General features: G+C 39.1%; 1 protein-coding gene across 1 annotated transcript; it reads right to left on the bottom strand.

The window, feature by feature from the left end:
* Positions 1-806: 806 nt before the first annotated feature.
* Positions 807-19404, bottom strand: XPA (XPA, DNA damage recognition and repair factor). Its single transcript, XM_043995561.1, is given in 8 exon segments — positions 807-1036; positions 5181-5298; positions 9167-9195; positions 9198-9225; positions 9227-9332; positions 11599-11704; positions 17004-17114; positions 19052-19404. Coding segments are annotated over 8 exon segments (819 nt in total). The 5' UTR covers positions 19224-19404; the 3' UTR covers positions 807-887.
* Between the last annotated feature and the right edge of the window lie 1188 nt (positions 19405-20592).

The raw sequence follows: 20592 nt of genomic DNA, 5'->3' as shown, positions 1-20592 counted from the left end.
TGTGAAATTTCAAAGGAGTTCTCACCCAGAAACTTTTCTGTTATCACTGAATCTTTTCAATTATCATTTAGCACTGTATAATAATATTTATAAATGCATGTGGTAAAATTAGGTTGTCAGTCTTTTTTTAATTTTAGTGAGGCAATTGGGGTTAAGTGACTTGCCCAGGGTCACACCGCTAGTTAAGTGTTAAGTGTCTGAGGCCGGATTTGAACTCAGGTACTCCTGACTCCAGGGCCAGTGCTCTATCCACTGTGCCACCTAGCTGCCCGGTTGTCAGTCATTTTAAGGAAGCTTACCACATACTAGAATGATTTACTTGTACTTCCTTTATTCATCATGGTTTAAATAATATACAACATGACAATGTAGTAACTACATAAACAGGGTCCAAATGATTGTTTTGTTAAGTTTGTTTTCCTGCGAGATAGAATTTTAAAATGTCACAAAGACCACTTTCTCAGCACATTCCTTAGGCAGTCACACTGCACAGAACTCAGAGCTAGGTAAACCACTGGAATAAGCCAGTATGGTAAAACACTGAGATGTATTTGGATTAGCCTAGTTTCATAGCAATTTCAAGAGTCATAGGCAATTCCGAAAATCAGTCGATTAAGAATTAAAGAGAATAATGTAGCTGTTTTTTTTTCCATAGACCAAAAAATACAACAAGAATTACTGACCTTCAGCTTTTATGTTTCACCCCACTGCATGATGAAAGTAAATTAACTTGCCTTTAACCATAACTGCCCATATGTAAACTTCTGTGCTTGCTAACAAAGAAAACTGAAACCACTTGTTAACAATTTTGCATAATTACAAAACTTGTCATTAAAATTTTATTTAAATATAAAATATTTCAAAAAGGTTAAGTCTAAAAACTCACATTACATTTTTTCATATGTCAGTTGGTGACCACAAATTGTACAAGTCTTCCGGTACATGTCATCTTCAATGCTTTCTTCGGGTCCATACTCATGCTGGTGAATAGCTGTTTCTTTTTTCCATACACTGCTTCTTATAGCTCTTCGTAATTCTAAGATACCAAAACATGGTAAGAACAACTGCAAATGCCAACTTATACTTAAGATTTAAATAATCTTTCTATTTCAAACAGTTAAAGTTGTAAAACGTTATACAAATTTGAAGCATCTATTAATGCCCATTCACTATTGCCCTTTGCTGAGAAAGGAAAACGTTAGGGTCTGAAAGATAAAAATGAGGTGGGAACAAGATAGAAATGGTCTCAGTTGGGGTGGGTGTCCATTCATGAATCCACAACTAAGATATCAACACTGACAGGAACATTAGAAATCATCTCATCTTAACTCATTTTATAAATGCTTTATTAATGAGTACGGGCTATGTCTAGCAAGAAAGTGTGATCTACTGAACAGAAGAGTCAGGACAACCTAAATTCATTTGGCCTCAGCTGCTAGCGATGTATGCGATTAGAGATTTAAACACCCCAATGCCCTTCTTTGCAAAGCATTCTCATTTCTATCATTGCATATACCTTCACAGCAGAATTTTGAGGTTAGAAAAGGGTTGGGTGTTCCCATTTTACAGATAAGGAAAGTGAAGATGACAAGTTAAATGAATCATCAATAAAAGGGACACCTTGAGTCTCTACTGTTTTTTTCCACTATACCAGGGTTCAACCTTTACTGTGTCTGGGACCCTTCTGGCAATCTGGTGAAGCCTATGAACCCAATCTCAGAGTAATGTTATTAAATGCATAAAATTAAATACATATGATTACAAAGGAAACCAATTATATTGAAATATAGTTATCAACTTTTTTTCAATTTACAGACAACCCCCCCCACAGTCCATTTAAAAATGCTTACTCTTCTCAAGCAATGCATTTAAATGCTTTTATCTTTGAGCTTGAACTGGTCTTTTAGATTATTTTTAGGGATAAGGATTATACCTATAATTTCACTGTACAAGTAACTTAAGGCAGGGAAATTTCTTCTACTAATTTACTTGGGGCCTTCTATGCAATTTATAATCCTAGAGAGTTGCCCAGGGTCACAGAGACAGTGTGTGTCAGAGGTGAAACTTGAACACAAGTTCTCCCAGCTTCAAGGCTGTCTCCCTATCTACCACATGGCAACTCCATCCAGAGATATTTCTCCCACAGAACTCTATATTCTAAATTGTTCTATTCAGTGAACCAAGATCTTGCCATTGTAGCTACTCTGTCCATTGGTGCAGATCCCAACTCCTCCACACCAGATTCTAAGTGATTTTTATCCATGTTTTCCCATAAATACTCCAGAAGAGGATAAAGTATTTATTTGCCTTGTTAGCTAACTGTGCAATAATATTAAGCAATATGGTAGATCACAGATAACTGGCTACATATTAGTACCGCAGGATAAAAAGCAATGACCTAACTTGCTTTTCATTAATATTGTGAAATGGGACACTACAAAAGAACTGGCTGGGAATAGTTTTCCAAACCCTTTTCCACTTTGCAAATTGACTTTGCTTACAAAATAATTGATAATAAAATCTCAAAATCTGTAATATAATGAATGATTTTCCCTAAATATTCCTTTAAAAAGCAAATATTAATATTCCTTTTAAGAAACATAATTCAAAATTTTACAATGTTTCCAGTCAGGAATTTTTAAAAAAATGTTTTATTGCTTACCCCCCCTCCCAAGTCTTTAAATAAAAATCATGCCTTAGCTATGATGGAAGTCTTTAACTCAAAGTGTTTGGTTACACAAAGAGAAACCAAAGCATACTTACACAAACCTAGAGATTTCAATGTGCGAGGAAAAAAAAAGGCCACAAAATTTGGAGAAAACAGCAAAGACTTTTGATAAATAATCCCCTAGAGTTTCAACTATCACTGAAGGAGACTGATTCCAATAAAGACTCAGAGCAAGTCTGAATACTTAAACTCACAGAAAAACCATGGAAAGGCTAAAATATAATTTGTTTTCAGTTGTGTCCGACTTCATGACCCCACTTGGAGTTTCCTTGGGAAAGATACTGGAGTAGTTTGCCATTTCCTTCTCCAGCTCATTTTACTGAAGCAAACAGGGGTAAGTGACTCTTCCAGGGTCACACAGCTAGTTCCTTTGAACTCAGGTCTTCCTGACTAGGCCTGGCCTTGCATCTACTGTGCCACCTTGCTGCACAAAACAATGATTGTTAACAGGTACTGTTGTCAAAAGGTACTGTTCACAGAAAGTATGTTCAACTTAAACCAGAAACTTCTATTTGAATACAGGCTCTGCCATTTACTAGCTACATTTTCACACACCAATCACTACCATTATTTTCTCATCTGAACAGAGATTGTACTACCTACTTCATAGCATTGTTGTGAGCTAAGTATTCTATAAATGAGGCTAAACTACTAGGTTAGTGTGCATTATTACCTAAGTATTTTTATTTCTTCAAATCTGGCTTTAAAAACTGAGTATCCTTTATTGTTTATTTTTTTTTATCTTTTTTTTTTTTTAATGTTAGCAGGGCAATGGGGGTTAAGTGACTTGCCCAGGGTCACACAACTAGTAAGTGTCTGAAGCCGGATTTGAACTCAGGTACTCCTGAATCCAGGGCCGGTGCTTTATCCACTGAGCCACCTAGCTGCCCCCCTTTATTGTTTATTAAACATTTATTAATCTACTATGCAAGACACTGTTTATTCTAATTTTAAAACTATTTAATTTTATTGAAAAAGCATAAAGAAAAGGAAAAGGAGGACCTGTGACAGAAGCCTAACCAAACTAAGAAAGCAGATTGGGTTTCAGTAGCCAACATGATGGTAGCTTATTAAATTACAGCAGTAGAAAACCACAGAAACCAGGCCATACCCCCTCCTCAACAATATGCATTTCCCCACCTTTGTTCATTCTGCTCTAAAATTAATAGATACATAACAACTTGATTTCTCATTGCCAGTACTCGGGGTCTGCAACAGGGCCCATGTGCAGAGTGACTTGGAGTAGAGAGCAGAGGGGGAAGAAGCCACATCTGCCAGTTTGTATTAAAAAAACAACAACAAAATACCAAGAGCTAAGGAGTGTAACAGTTTTCCCCACCTCCATACTAAATATCCTCCTAAGGCTTCCTTTTTAAAAAATTTCTTTTATCCTTTATCAACCGTCTTTTGGGGTGGGCAAAAGTGAAAGGAAAGGGGTGAACTGGGAAAAGCAAAGAGGCCAATTTAATTCAAATCACACTTTTCCAAACTCTCACAAGTATTCTGGAAAACCTTTTAATACCTAGGGTTCTAAGATTTATAAGTGCTTTCCTCATAACATGTGAGACAGGGATCACTATTTTACAAAAGAAGTAACAGGCTCTGAGAAATGACATGACAGATCACACAGCTAGTATGTATCTAAGGTGAGATTCGAAGCTGGGTCTCGCAAGTCCCGTCCAGAACCCACATACAGAAAGCCATGCTCCCTTTCTCTTGCCAAAATATTATTAAAATGTTGGAACGGCTATTTTTTTAAAAAATGATCATAAAATGATTCTGAATGTCTGGGAGTTAAAGGAAATGTCTGTCCAGAGAGAAAAAAAAGGACATCAGCTTAAACTTCCTGGACCAAAAGAACACAATTCAAAACCAGATGGTCTGGATTCAATCCATACCTACCGCTCCTCCCCTGTGTGACCATGGAAAAGTCACTTAACCTCTCTGGGCCCAGATGGTCTTAAGGTCCCTTGATTTATGAACATGACCCATCCAGGTCAACTCCTACAAAATTACTAAATCCTAAAAATAAGCAAATGATTAATTAAATGGTTATGTTTGAATAAGCTTTTGTAACTCAGTTTCTTCATTTGTAAAAATGAGGGGCTGACTAAATGGCTGCTGAGGTTCCTTTTAGCTCTAAAATCATATGCCTATTTTAGTTATTTTAGAGATTTGGAGTAGTATCTTTGCTTTCCTGGCTTTTCTTGTTGGTCTCAGTCAGGAACACAATCTGGAACTATAACATTGTTCCAATGTAAAAAAAAAACAATCTGCTTTTAGGTGGTTTCCAAAAACAGCAAAAAAGCAGTTCTACCAACCCATGACCCCGCAATAAATGCTACTTTAAACCATTTCTCTGTAACATTCCCAATTCCAACCCCTTTTTTTCTCTTGGCAAAGCCCTTTCGAAAAGCTTGAGTCTTTCACGGGTTGAACTCCAGCTGCTTACCTTTTACTTTCTTATCAAATTTTTTCTGTTTCATTTTCTCCCGGTTTTCCTGTCGAACTTCCTTTGCTTCCTCTAGGGCTTCTTCACTGCCCCAGACTTCAAGAGCCCTCTTTATAACCTGCAGGACACAGAACCAAGGGACTTTCTGCTTAACCATTACAAAGTAAACTTTCCAAGGAACAAACAGATGGGTGTAATGTTCTAGGTCTCTTTCAAAAGAACATTGGGGCATTTATTGAAACAGAACTAAATGAAAACTATTCAAAGCCTTTCAATAACATAACAATGTTAACTTTAAGATGGCTTTAAAATAATACCATGCAAAGGAAAAATGCATTGGATTTGGAAATGGATTCCAATTCTTGTTATGTTAAAACTATAGCTGTGTGACTACTAGCAAATCACTTAGCTTTGCTGGGCTGAAATTTCCTCAACTATAAAATGAGGGAATTAAATCTTGGTCCCAGAAGATAGATGATGAAACACACTCGTCTGGGGGGGTGTGAGGGCAGGAAACTACTGAAGCAGAATGTTGTATACATTGCCAAATGTATCCATCTTACGTAACTATTGTTCTTTGTTTAAAGGGAGGAAGCGGAGGGCAATATTTTGGCAAGTGAGTAGAGTTAGAAATAGTTATGCCTTCCACATCATGGAGGTTACAGGTGTGGTGCCCCCCTCAATGTGGAAAATCTGCATAAAATTTTTTGGCCCTCCCTTCACACCAAACAAGTCTGCATTCTTACCGTATTACAAGATAAACATATGTTTGACATTATATAATGTACATATTTTATTGCCATTTCTGAGTTTCTAAACTTTTTCTGTGTCATCTGTGGCTTCCACAAAACTCCCCCACCAAAATCCATTTAATTTTCTTATGCCAACCATGATATACCACAATAGGGAAAGTCATGATGTGGAATTGATAACTGTAAAAGGCTTTAACTAAAATTATCAGGTAAATTAATAAAATAGGGGATTGGGCCTATGACTTATAAATGTCCCTTCTCGCTCTAAATATGTTACTATGAAGAAAAGGGGGAAAATCATACCATACCAACCATACCCCACTCTGTGCTTGCCATTATGAAAAAGCGTTGAGGCTCGTTAAAGAATCTTTGGATTCTTGGTACAGAACAAGTTCAGAAAAGGTTTATCCGTAACAGGGCACACTTGCCAAACATCATTTTCTGTGAGCAACACAATTTTTTCATACTTCTAGGTGTTTTTTCTTTGTACATAAGCCTAACATTCCACTAACTGGAAAATTCTTCTGGATTAATAATTATCCTCCTTATAAAAATGCAAAGGGATTTATGGTTATCAGCCATCTATAGTTTATGAGTCAATCAGACTACTTCTCAGCAGAAAGTAACTGCAGTTAGGAAATATAAGCTTTGGGTTGGGAATGGATGTAACACTCGACACAGAGGGCAAGTAAGAAATTTTAGAACTTGGAACATTTGGAGGTCAATACACCAAAATTGATTATGGCATTCTGGGAGGTAGAATAGGCCTGAAAGTATGTGAAAGACGCACCAGAAAATGGGAAAGAGGTATAGAAAGGGAGGTGGAAAATTGCCAAAAACAAATTGTTTATTTTAAAATTTTACTTAGGACAAGCTTGTCACCAGAAAAGGTTTGGGGCTCTTCCTTCTCCCTCCTGCATAACCATGGCAGCTTCCTCCTAGGACCCAGAACTCAAGAAAATAACATTAGCACTGGTTTTCAACTGATGTGTCGCATTGTGTTAGGCAACAGAAATTCATCAGATGAAAATATTTCAAAATATTCTAGAATATAGGTGGGTTTGGGATTAATGACAAGTAGGGCAAAGGGTCCCTATTCATCACCTTCCCACTAAGAAGGCTGAGATTGCCCACAAATAGTCCAAGAGATAGATAGTCCTTTGACTTTTCCATGCTCAATGGAGGAATAAAACTACAAATGCTTTTCATTTTCTGAGGATTCTAGTTACTCTGACTTTTCAACTTTTCAGTGCCAAGAAAAGAATTGACACTTCCACAAGGATATCATGAAAGACTGTCAATGTTTCAATGAAATTAAAATATTTTTAATTTATTCAGTTAATGTTTAAAAACAAAATACCCAACCATCACCACTTCACACTGATCCCAAACAAAAACTTCCTTCTGAATATTTAACAATATATGATAAATATCAAACTTAAAATCTATGTACAAAAAGTTGATCTATCCATGAATATAAAAACAATTAGATCAATTTTTTACAATGATCCTGCAAAAAATCCAAAAAACCCCTTTACTTCTTTTTTACAAGAGGAGACTGAACTAATTGAGCCCTGCTAAAACTGTAAAAGAGACTTATTACCCACTTATATTCATGCTACGTTTACTATCTCATACAGGTGATAGATGGGCTTGATCTCTCTCTTCACCTGACTGCATCCTGCACCATTAATTTTCTCAGAAGATTACTGTACTTCTGGCTGACTTTTAGTTTGTGTAACAGTTACCGCTTGGGTCCCCATCTCCAGAGCCCCCCGCAACCACAGCATTGTTATATATTCTCGAGCCTTCCTGGGCCAGTTTATGGAAACTCTATTTGATATTTTGTTCTTTTGCCAACTGGCTGATTCAAAAGTTGAGTGTCTGTTTCCAAAAGCCACAGTGACATCAATCACAGGAGCAGTGAGGCTCTTTTAATTTGGGAATTAGAAGTCTAGTTGAGAGTGTCTTTTCTAATCCTATAATAATCAGATTCACTTCAACCTTGATGGTCTGACACTCTTCTAGGCTTCACTAATCTGTGTATGATGGTGCTATGCCATCAGGTGATAACCCTGCTCAAAAGATGGCTACCACAGCAGAAGAAGTGGGAGAGCATTTCCTGACAACAGTGCTTGTCTCCAGAGCCAAATCCTCTGCCCCCCATTAAAAGGGACAGAGTCTAACCTGAATTCTGTTGATAAATCATGTCAGATGCCCGATGGGTAAATGATTCCTCCCTCATAAAAGTTCAAGGCTAAAAAATAAAAAAATAAGGGGGCGACTAGGTGGTGCAGTGGATAAAGCACCGGCCCTGGATTCAGGAGTTCTGAGTTCAAATCCGGCCTCAGACACTTGACACTTACTAGCTGTGTGACCTTGGGCAAGTCACTTAACCCCCACTGCCCCACCAAAAAAAAAAAAAAGTTCAAGACTAAAGGTGGACACAATACATCTTACCTGATCTGGTTTATCAACTAGTGATGGTTTACAAAAATTGCCTAAACACTTGTTTTAAAACTCAATCGAGGGCCTCTGGAGCCAAGTGGCTATCTTTAAGGCATAGAGTTCAAACACCATTGATCACCTTTTACTTAATTTGGATCTCTGCAGACAACTGATGAGAGGCTACCCATAGCTGGGATCAAATATTTGCTATGTCTGTGCTCTCAATGCCAAATTCCTCAGAATGACACCATCCAAATAAGTGACAATGTACTCTGGCTATTTCCACTCTAATCTAAGGAAATGGTGTTCAAATGAAGGTTTCATGTACTTTTTTTTGGTGAGGCAATTGGGGTTAAGTGACTTGCTCAGGATCACACAGCTAGTAAGTGTTAAGTGTCTGAGGCCAGATATGAACTCAGGTCCTCCTGAATCCAGGGCCGGTGCTCTATCCACTGCGCCGCCTAGCTTCCCCCCCCCCCCCCCGGCCCTTTTTTTTTAAAGTGAGGCAATTGGGGTAAAGTGACTTGCCCAGGGTCACACAGCTAGCAAGTGTTAAGTGTCTGAGGTCGGATTTGAACTCAGGTACTCCTGACTCCAGGACTGGTGCTCTATCCACTGCGCCACCTAGCTGTCCCTCATGTACTATTAATAATACTCTTTCAGATGCCATGTTTCCTCTAAAAAAAAAATTAAGACAATTTTGTTCAACTTTTACGAATAGCAGGATAAGTCTAATCCAAAACCAAACCACAGAATATTAATTATATTAATGTAATCTTTCCATACCTGCAGTTTTAAGTAAAGTTTCATGTCCCCCACTGTGAATGATGAGGATTCTTCTTCGCAAATAAATTTAAGCACTGGTTCTCTCTTTTCCAAATCACAGTCTTTCAAGAGGTACTGTTGTTTTGCTTCTGTTTTGGTTATAAGCTTGTGTTTACCATCAGCATCTCTGAAAAGGATTTGTAAAAAGTCTGCTATATCAAACAAGGTCATAGCCTCACTATTCAAATAGCTACAGCAACAGTCAGCACCCTCTAGCAAAGAATAACAAAGATGAGGTCATCTGGAGTGGCATTACATTATTAGTCCAATTTAAAACACTGACATTTGGGAAGCAAAAAATATTTTGCAATTTACATATTCTGAGATGATTGCACTACCCTGATAAGAGGAAGTACATTATTCAGCTTCTTCAAAGCTTGCAGGCTGTAGCAAAGGTTTTGACACGAGATTCTCATTATGTCAACATAGTTCAGGATAAAAAAGCCATAACACCCTCTAAAATTAAAAAGTAAAATTACTAACCACAAAGAATCAGGCTAACTTAAAAAGGGCCAACCTCCACATCAGAGAATTTAGAACAGCAAGGTACCCTAGGGAACCTCACAAACATTTTTATCAAAATGGGATTGTTCTAGGCCAGTCCGTTTGGCTGCATGGCACTGAAAGCAGATGGAAGGACTCAGACCAGCACTCACCAGACTCAAGTTTCAGGTTTAAATAATTACAGTAGCTAGCACTTATATTGGACTTGAAGTTTGTAAAGCCCTTTACACGTGTCATAGCATCTGATCCTCACTACAACCCCAGGCAGTAGGCGCTGTGGAAGTATACTTTTTGGGGCTGTCCACCTAGTGGATGAGGCCAGAGCTAGGCCAGCATTTGGGAAGCTCTGAATGAAAGTGTGAGAGTGAAGAGTAGTAGCATTAGGCTGCCTACCCACTGAAGGTCTACAGAGCTGTTGTGCTGACCTCACTGTCGTATGCCTGTGAAACCTGGACATCTACCAGCACCAGGCCAGGAAACTGAATTGCTTCCATTCGAATTGTCTTAGAGGGGCAGTTAGGTGGCACAGTAGATAGAGCACTGGCCCTGGAGTCAGGAGGACCTGAGTCAAATCCGGCCTCAGACACTTAACACTTACCAGCTGTGTGACCCTGGGCAGGTCACTTAACCCCAATTGCCTCACTTAAAAAAAAAAAAAATGAATTGTCTTAGAAAGATTCTGAAAGCCAGCTGGCAAGATAGGGTACTGGTCACTAAGATCCTTTATTGAATGTAACTGCCAAGCGTTCAAACTCTACTGCAGAGAGCACAACGCCGAGGGACTGGCTACTTTGTTCAAATGACAAACATACATTTGCCTAAAAGACTATTTTACAGAGAACTCACAAAAGGGCAATAGCTTACATGGAGATCAGAAGAAGTGATACAAAGACACTCAAGGTCTCTCTGATGAACTTTGGAATCGTTTGTGAGACATGGGAGACACTGGCACCAACCAGCGTGAGGTGCCCTCATCAAAGAATGTGCTATGCTCTATGAGCAAAGCAGAATTGCATTAGCTCAAAAAGAAACATGAGATGCACAAATTTAGAGACATCTCTTTCTCACTCGAACCTGACATTGTGATTTCATTTGGTCCTCTTCAATTACGAAGAACCACAATCAATGAGCTGCTATCATTACCCCCATTTTGTAGATAAGGAAGTGAGCAACAGAGGTTCATCTCTGTTTAACCTGTAAGACTGGCCAGGGTCACAGAGCTAGTTAAGTGTCTGAGGCAAGATTCAAACTAAGGTATGTCTAACACCAAGAGCACTCTACCCACTGCACCACCTTTTCATACTGCATAAAAAATGTTTAAAAAAAAAAAAGCAAACCCCCCTAAAGTGGTTAAGTAGTAGCCTTGGGAACAAAACAAACAAAATAACAACCACAAATATTTGTCAGGTATCATTCAGGATATATTCAGAAATGAATGTTGATGCAAAACCCAAAGGAGAACTATAAAAATTTTAAATCAATGTTACAGGAACATAGCATCATGAAAGGCCTCATGGAATCATTGTTATTCCTTTGTTTGTTTGTGTTGCAGGGCAATGAGGGTTAAGTGACTTGCCCAAGGTCACACAGCTGGTAGGTGTCAAGTGAGACCAGATTTGAATTCAGGTCCTCCTGACTCTAGGACTGGTGCTCCTATCCACTGTCCCACCTAGCTGCCCCTAACAGATATCCTTTTAAATGATTTTCTAAAGAGCACTTATTTTATTAACCATCAGTGAGTGAAATGTCTTCATCTGGATCGAAAAACCTCTGATTCACTTTAATGGGAAAGTTTTTTAATTCCCTTCCTTAAATATTTTTAAAAATAAGATTAAATGCCCACCCGCCTGATACAATTCTAAGCACAGGAAATGAAACATAGAGAGTACCTGCAATTATCACAAGTTGCCAAATCAAAGTGATTGATCAGGTAAGAATCCATAAACTCTTTCCCACATTCTTCACAAACTGCATAATCACATTCTAGAACAGGCCCTAAGAAAAGGAGGAATAAACCTTTTAGTTAGATTTTCTTTGGATGATCTATGCATTTTCCAATATTTTCACAGCTTTTTATCTTATGTTTCACATAGCCTGGAAATCTTGAGAGTATTCTATTTCAGTAAAGTTCCAGAGAATACATATTCCATTTATCTGAATTAAACAATATAAGAAACTCAATACAAGTAAAAAAAATATATTTTGATCTATTACTGCATGAAAACAGATTTTGACTCCTTAAAGGTTGCAAAAAAAGAAAAAAAAGAAAACATTCAGGTAGTCAACCTCTCCCCATTGAGTGTGGGTGGTCCTCTGTCCAGCAGTGGAAGCCTTGTCAACCTGAGGCATACCAAAGTTTTCAATCTACTATAGAGCCTCTAAGAGAGCAGGGTTACCTCTAAGCCATAAGACAAGGCCCACCTAGGAGACCCCTGCTACTGCAAAGTGCCCTCCCCCACAACTTCCTGGGTTGTATCCTGACATAAAATCCACATAATCTGTGTTATATCCCATTGCCTTAGAGCACTGCTTCCAGCTTACTGGTTTACTTAAATGAGGTAGGAACACAACTGGCAGTGACCCCTCTCTCCTAACTCGGATTAAAAGCACAGACTGTTAGCACGTTGCTTTGAACCCTTCTGTCCCACCCACTTCACAATTCCCACTCTCCAATCCAATAATCTCAAAACTTTAGGGAAATGAATTATATCTTCTCAGAAAAGACTGGGGACCCTCACTGAAATAAAAAAATTACAGAACAGGAGAGGCGGTTATGACAGGGGAATAAATTGCAGGTCTGAGAATCAGTGAGAATTAGGTAAGAATTCACCTTTGACACCTCCCCTTTGTGTGACCCAAGAAGTCATCTGACTTCAGTTTCCCCACCTACAGAATGACAGTAGTGTGTGGGTCAGAGCCTCTAAGGCTCCTTCTAGCCCTAAATCTATGTTCTTAGGAAGATTCCTAAGCAGGTTGTGGGCATGATTAAAGCAGGGTTCAGGAAGATAGACTAGAAGACGCCTGGAGGCAGAAGGCCAAATAGAAGGGATCTGGAGGCAGTCTAGCCTAAGAATGATGACAATCTTTCAAAAATGGGAAATGAAAGGGACTAGAAAAAGATGAAATTCTATCCACCTAGACAGACCACCCCAGCTCTTTTCTAAAGGATACAGTGAAAAAACCACCCTAAAAGAATTTTTCTACTCTTTCCAAATTGTAGAAAATATAAAAACCTTCCAAGAAGTCTCCCCACCCCCAACTATGCATGGGATCAAATGCTGTCTTATGCAGTAGTAAGGAACTGCTTAGGGAATATAGTGTAAGTAAAGTTAAGGAGGAATCATTTGTGTTCACATAATGATAAAATCAGAATTGAAAGGGTAATTGGAAATCATCTAATTCAACTTCCTTTCCAAAGCAAGAAACCAATCCAATCACCAGATGACACTGCTTGACCTTGGTCACCTGAGCTCTAGCAATACCACTGCTTGGTTTAACACCCCTTGCAGTAGGGAAAAAATTGCCTTCTGTTAAACAATAACATCTCTCCATCTCACACCCTCTTCTTTCAAACAAAACACTACTTTAAGGGAGCTGACTGAAACTCTATCATCCTGTAAAACTGGAAAGCAGCACGAGCAGCGGGGCCGGACACGATCCATAACTTTGTGGCTTCAAAGCTTTAGTGCTGCATGAATTACTAGCAGGTCACTTTACCAGCTTCCTCTCCGATGTAAGCCTGATCCCATCTTTCTTAATAGAAGGCATCATATATCTATTGCCAAAGGATGAGAACACTAGTGACCCCTTCAAATCTAAGTCAAGTATGTCTTTCTTTATGTACTTTATACAAAACATTTGTAACATACAGCACACACACACACAAATAATAAACATAATAAAACAATATTCATTAAAGAGCAAAAGGAGTGTGCCAAAAAGTCGCGGTGATATAAAAAGCTACTTATTATTAAGTTAGTGGTTAATTGAAAAAGTTGCCTAAAAGCACTACCGTCTCTAAGTCCTACATTTATATCCTACTCATACACAAATATAGACAATAGATTCAACTATACTGAGAAAGCTTAGAGTATCTGACATCCACGTTGAAAACGTCTCTATTTAAACCATACCTCTAACACGAAATCAATAATAATTTATGTAAAATATGGCATTTTACAGGAAGACAGCTTAAGTCAATTATGGTTCTGCTTGGCCTTAAATTCACTGTGATCTTTACTAAATAAAACTAAGTATGGTTTCTATAGTAAAAGAATTGAACCAAAATATTTTGTTAACTTCCCATTGTGTGTGGATAACATCAAGCGATACGGTTACAACAACAACAACAAAACCCCCCAGATTAAACAGCTCCTTCAACTTGTAGAATCTTTTCCCAATGATATGGTACACCAAGTAAAAACAGAGACTGAAGGCTTCAAGCTTTAATTCAGAGGTTACAAACTGAACTAATAGATGAAGGCAGAACCTAGGGAAATCACACTGAACATAAAGATTTCAAGGAGGATACAGCATACAGTTGCAGCTGAATACATCAAAATATTTAAGGCATTCTGAAATCAAAGCTGAATGGGAAAAAAACACATTTAAATCAATTAACATCTATGCAATCCCAGTCTCAGTGAACAGTTTTGAAACTGTAAAATAGACTATGTAATAGTTCTTGAAAGTACTTTCACATAAAACCCACACAATACTAACAAAACATAAGGTCTTATCACCTAACGGCACCATAGCAAGATTAATACTTCCACACCAAAAAAAGGAGAACTGATTGATATTCTTAAGATAAATGACAAACCTATGTTAAAAGCCTAAGGAAATATTTCTGGAATAAGGAGATATCACTTCACTGAGCAACAGTAAAAACAAAACTAATAAGAGGTACCCACCACTGAATTTGTCAGAGAAACCTATGAAAATGACTTCAATATAAGAGTGTAATCAAAAGACCCTCTATTGTTGATGGCCACATGAAACTGGGCAACATCCACATGACCACATGCAATGATATGTTGACAAAGAAGTGACTAATCCATGTATGGATGTCACATGGACATTTTCTGGCTGGAATGAAGATGATTATTGCCACCAAAAACTAAAGAAGGGGCACCCTTAAGGGATGAGGACTTAGTGATTAACGTAGACTATGTAAGGAAAAGGTAGAAAGAGTGTATCACATCACTGCAGGCTGTGTAGAAATTTAGAACCTATCAAATGCCTAGCAAGACATGATCTGGTGGCTAGAACTATTTATCAGCAGTTCACTATCTCTCATGAACTGACTGATGACAAATCCTTGAACTATAAATAAAGATCTCAAGGAAGTCATTATCACCCACGGAATTGTTACCCACATTTGTCTGGTCATAAAAATTATTTATAACAACTTAAAATAGCTTTAATTGTCACCATTCCAAATTCTCAATTTCCAAGCTACATGGAACAAGAAAGTTTTCCATGTACGGAGATTGGGCCAAGGAGACCAACATCATGCAAGAATGGAATAAGGTACTATATTTTCCTGTTTGCTGTACCAAGAATGTTTCAATGAGGGGGCAGGAGGAGGAGAAAAAGAGGACTACAAAGAAGAAGAGAACTGAGGGAAAGTCACTAGGACCCTGAATGGATTTACTAATAAGTCATGCCAAACTAACCTCATTTCCTTTGCCTGAATATTAATCAGATGATTAGTGAAATGTTGTGTATTTGGATTTTAACAAGGAATTTCCCAAATTCTCTTAATATCTTTGTGGCTAAGATTGGACAATATGGACTAGAAGATAGTACAGTTAGATGGAATGGGGTTTTCCTTGCTTCCTGAGGGTCTTGGAGCAGTGATTGATAGAGAAGCAAGAAAGAGTAATCTGTTACTTTAGCAACCAGGAAAACTAGTGAAATACCACAAACACTCACTAGAGATGCATTATGAGGGGAATCCATCTTTGGTGCTGTTGCCCCCAAGACCTGATCTGATATAGACATGAATGACAATGTGCAATAGTCCTCAACTTTCATTTCTTCTAAGGCCTTGGTTTGCTATAAAGAATATTCTTCTATAAATCCCACTTGGGTTTGTTATAACTATGCATGAGCTTCTTCTTTTCCTACTATCAGTAATGATTTACTATAAAAATTACTCATTTAGAGAGTGATTTACCAACAAATGTAAGAAATAATGTGGCATGGGGAAACTGATCCACCTACTTTTTTTTTTTCCTTTTCAGAAAAATCCAATGTGTTTCACACATAAATTCAAATGGCCTCTGAGGTCCATCTGTCATCTGGAAAAGGAGTTATATTTATTCTGTTAAGTCCCGAAATGTAAAAATAAAACCAGTGGGAGAAAAATGCAATATGAAGAACTTTACAATAACTAGAGGTGTCAAAAAATGGAATGGGCTGCCCATGAGGCAACCATTTCCCCATCACTGGAGGTATTCAGACAGAGGCTGGACAACTTTATCGAGGTTATCATAGAGGGGATTCATTCTTTGGGGAGGAGTTAGATTAGATTACCTCTGAGGTTCCTTATAACTCCATAATTCTAGGACATCTATCAGATATCTAGCAGTCTTTGGGTTCAGTTTCTTTATTTGTTTTTTGGTGGGTTTTTTTGGGGGGGAGGTGAGGCAATTGGGGTTAAGTGACTTGCCTAGGGTCACACAGCTAGTAAGTGTTAAGTGTCTGAGGCTGGATTTGAACTCAGGTCCTCTTGACTTCAGGGCAGGTGCTCTATCCACTGCGCCACCTAGCTGCCCCTCAGTTTCTTTATTTGTAAATAAGGAGTTAAGAGCTGGAAGAATGGATCAGTATATACTGCCTACCATAAATCAGAGAGTGGCTCAATGGCCCCAGCTATACTGAATACTCCAGCAAAAGAAGCCTTTAGAGAACTGACGGCCATCTGGCATTTTTTACCAGAGCCAAAGAATGCATCACCAATGCTGGCTAACCAGCCAACTGGCAACAAGCTGCTCTGTACTTGGTTAATCTGGTCCTTGGAAAGCAGAATATACCCGGAAGTGTGAGAAATATTCCTGGCACAACAGCCCAGGCTTACTACACTCTAAGCCTTTGAGGATTCAGGATCATTTCTACTGGTGACCATGTTGACTCTTGTTGCATCTCTATCACATACACAAAGCCACTTTGGCTAATAATATTATTTTACATATATAGTCCCCTATAACAATAACAATAATAGTTTTATATAGGTAGAATTACCTCCAAATAACTAAGATACCCATTTTAGTAAAAACTCAAATTTTACCTGGTTTATGTACAACTTTGTCAATTTTTTGCTCCTCTTCTTCTTCCTCTTCTAAAAAGAAGCCTCCTCCTGTGTCAATTATTTTTGGTGCTGATTTCACATTAGTAATGCCTGAAAAATGTAAATAAGATGTTAGTAGTTAAACTGCTAAGTAAACCTACATACTGTGCTTATAATAAATAAAAAGTTACTTCAAATCTAAATTGAAGGCCCTTCAATGGCTGGATTCTATATACTGCCTAGGTATATCACGTTGGGCAAGGTGCTGTATCTTAGTTTCTCCATCTATAAAATAATGAGCTTAGGAACAGATGAGAGTCCCTTGGACAGCACAGAGAGCAAATTAGTCAATACTTAAATTAATTCTGACTATTCACTAGAAGCTCAAATGCTGAAGCTTAAATATTTGAGCCATATCACGAGAAAACTGGACTTAATGGAAAAGACCTTGATGTTGGGAAAGATTGAAGGCAAAGGGGACAGCAGAGGATTAGATGGATTGATAGTATTATGGAAACAACAAGCATGAACTTGGAACAGACTGAGAGATAGTGGATAGGAGGGCTTGGTATGCTATGGTCTATGGGGTCATGAAGAATCAAACATGACTGGACGACTAAACAACCGGACTAGATGAGCTCTAGGGTCCCTTCTAACTCTAAAATTCTAATCTAATCTAATCCACATTAAAGGTTATATTTTCCAAGAAATTTTAATTCTATCTTTTTTGTACATGATTTCTTATTATGAAGCCAGCAAAGAAAGAAAAAGAAACAAAGTAGAAAGAAAATGCTCTGAAGGTTGGGTGTTGCTTCTTCATTCACTCATTCAACAAACAGCGATTTGTTGTTGTTCAGTAGTTTTCCAGTCATGTCCAACTCTTTGTGACCCCATTTGGTGTTTTCTTAGCAAAGATACTAGGCCCCATACATGAGTAGGGCTGCCAGTTGTCCTAGTTACGAAAATATTTCAACATCTTGTCCCATTTGATTATCTGCTATTTGGAGTCAAGAGGACCTGAGCTTGAATTCTGAATCTACCACTTATTACCTGTGTGACCTTGGACAAGTCAATTCTACTCTCTGAGGCTCAGTTTCCTCATATGTAAAATGAGGGTTGAATTAGAGGATCTTCAAGTTTCCTTCCATTTCAAAACTCTGTGTGGCCTACACTGTATCTGCATCAGGTCATATACATAATTACCACAAAGAACACATGATGTTTCAAACCTTCTCCCACCCACTGGGAATGTATTGCAGTGGAATAGAGACATTAAGTGAGTCAGTCTGTACTCAAAAACATTTCCATCGAGGAAGAAAAATGACTAGCACAGTGTTCAAGAGCAAAGGTATCTTTCCTTGCCATGACAAGGCATATGAGTAGAACTTTAATGGGTTAAAATAACCAACCTCCACTAAAGAGCTGAATATGAGGCAACATATAGTCAATGGTATAAAAACTGTACACAGATTTTTACAGAAGAGACTTGAAAGAAAGCTTTATAAGTTAGGAGATACCTTTAGGTTCACATTTTCAAAACACTGTACTAATTTTTCTTAAAGTGGGTCATTTATAAACAAATACAAAAGAAACAGGATGTCTCGAGAAGGGCTGCATTTCAAGAAAAGTATCCTTTGAACAAAGGTTTAGGAAAGTATAACCTCTGTCTGGACGAGCACTGATTTTTGCCTTAGAAAAAATGGTACCACCATATGTAACCACCACTACTATGTCAGCTTACATCGCAATAACACTTTAAGATTCATAAAATTCTTTCCTCACATCAACCGAGAGAGGTTGCCAGTGTAAAAACTACACTATCACTTCCATAACAAGGTTAGAGAATAGGGACCAGACTTGTGATTTCATTGGGGAAACACCTGGGGAGGGGACTCCCTCTGCTAATGCGGGTCAGCAAGTCCACTGTAACTTATGATCTCAGAAGACAGGGAGGTTTTAAAGGACTTTCCCCGCACAGATCCAGATCAGAAAGAAGGAAGGGGGTGGGGGGGGAAGATGAAGGAGGGGCTACCCGGCTGCGCGCGCACCTGCACCTTCCGCGCTCCCCGAAGCAGCCCCCACCGCTGGGTACGGCCGGGCCGCCAACCGAGCTTGGCGTAGCATCAATGCTCGCTGCCGATTTCGCTCGATCTTCGCCCGCACCGCAGCGGGGAGCTCAGCAGGCTCCCCGGATTCCGCCGGTCCCACCTTCGCCTCCATGGCCACCTCACGGTCCGGGGACCGCCCACTTCGGCCCCCACAGACCCCAGCTTGGGAAATGAATGTCACTGTCTTTCAAAGGCGGCCTCCAGCCCGCTTCCACAAACCTTTGCCGGAAAGAAGCAAGGGGTAGGGAGAAGAGCAGCGGACCCAGTGCGCCTGCGCTCCCTGAGGATGGGGGGGGGGGGGGAGTACAGTGAGCCCAGTGCGCTTGCGCTTGTCATGTGTGTCGAAGTACCACGAACCAACTGCGCTTGCGCTCATGTCATGTGACGAAGTACGGCGAATGTAATGCGCTTGCGCACTTGTAATAGTGCTGGGGAGGAGCACCTCAAATCCGGTGGGCTTTTTTGTGTTATTGTCAAGAGGTGCCAGGGAGGGAGAAGTACGACGAGCCCAGCGCACTTGCACTCATGTCTTGTGTGACGGAGGAAGTACCACAAACCTAGTTTGCTTCAGGTCATGTGATGAGCGGAGGAAATACCCCCGACCCGCTATGATTGCTCTTATATCATGAGAGGTGGGGAAAGTACTAATGCGCGCCTGCGCTCATGATTAACGGGAAGTACAGCGAGCCTAGTGCGCATGCTGTCATACAACGTGGGTTGGGAGATCCTATTTGGCCGGTGTTTGGGAGGGCAGATATATTCCTCGCCCTCTCTTTTATCCAGCAAGCCATTCTTGTACCAAAAGTTAAAAGGGAAGGGGAGGGGGAGCAGTTGTGCAAAACTAACCAACGCACATAAGAGGCTGACAGTACAGTGTTTCACATCTCCGGGCTTCTACTTCAACAAAGAAGGCATCACAGATTTAGAGCTGGGACGGACCTAGAACAATCACCCAATTCAGCCTCCTCATTTTACACATCATGGAACCAAGGGCTGGAAGGGTGCTGACTTGCCCAAAATCACACAGATTAAGGGCAAATTTGGGATTTGAACTCAGGTCTTCTGGCAAGAAAATGACCTTTCTATTGTTCTTGAAGGCCTCTCCAAGGCAGCTACGATTTCTCACTTGTTCTCTGGGGCCAAACTTGGTCATTATAACAATCATACAGCCAACGATTTTATTTTTGTTCCTCCCATTTACATTGTTGCAGTTATTGTGTGTATTCTTTTCCTGGTTCTTCATCAGTTCATGTAAATCTCTCCATGCTTCTCTGATTTGGAAGTTCTTAAAAGTTTGATTTCCTAAATAGAAAGATCCAACAATTCTTAGTTAATAAACACAAGTTAATCAACACAATATTTTGCACATAAGTGCCTATTTAAAAAATCAAAAGTTAAAATATGGTAGATAATTTCAACATGAACCACAATGCCCATCCTCCAAAGTCGCTTCAAATTATGAAATCAAGTATAAGCAGAGT

The sequence above is a fragment of the Dromiciops gliroides genome, chromosome 1, assembly GCF_019393635.1.
Source record: "Dromiciops gliroides isolate mDroGli1 chromosome 1, mDroGli1.pri, whole genome shotgun sequence".
In the NCBI taxonomy this organism is placed as follows: domain Eukaryota; kingdom Metazoa; phylum Chordata; class Mammalia; order Microbiotheria; family Microbiotheriidae; genus Dromiciops; species Dromiciops gliroides.
Note: the sequence above shows the minus strand (reverse complement) of the source record. Positions and strands in the feature narration are given on the sequence as shown.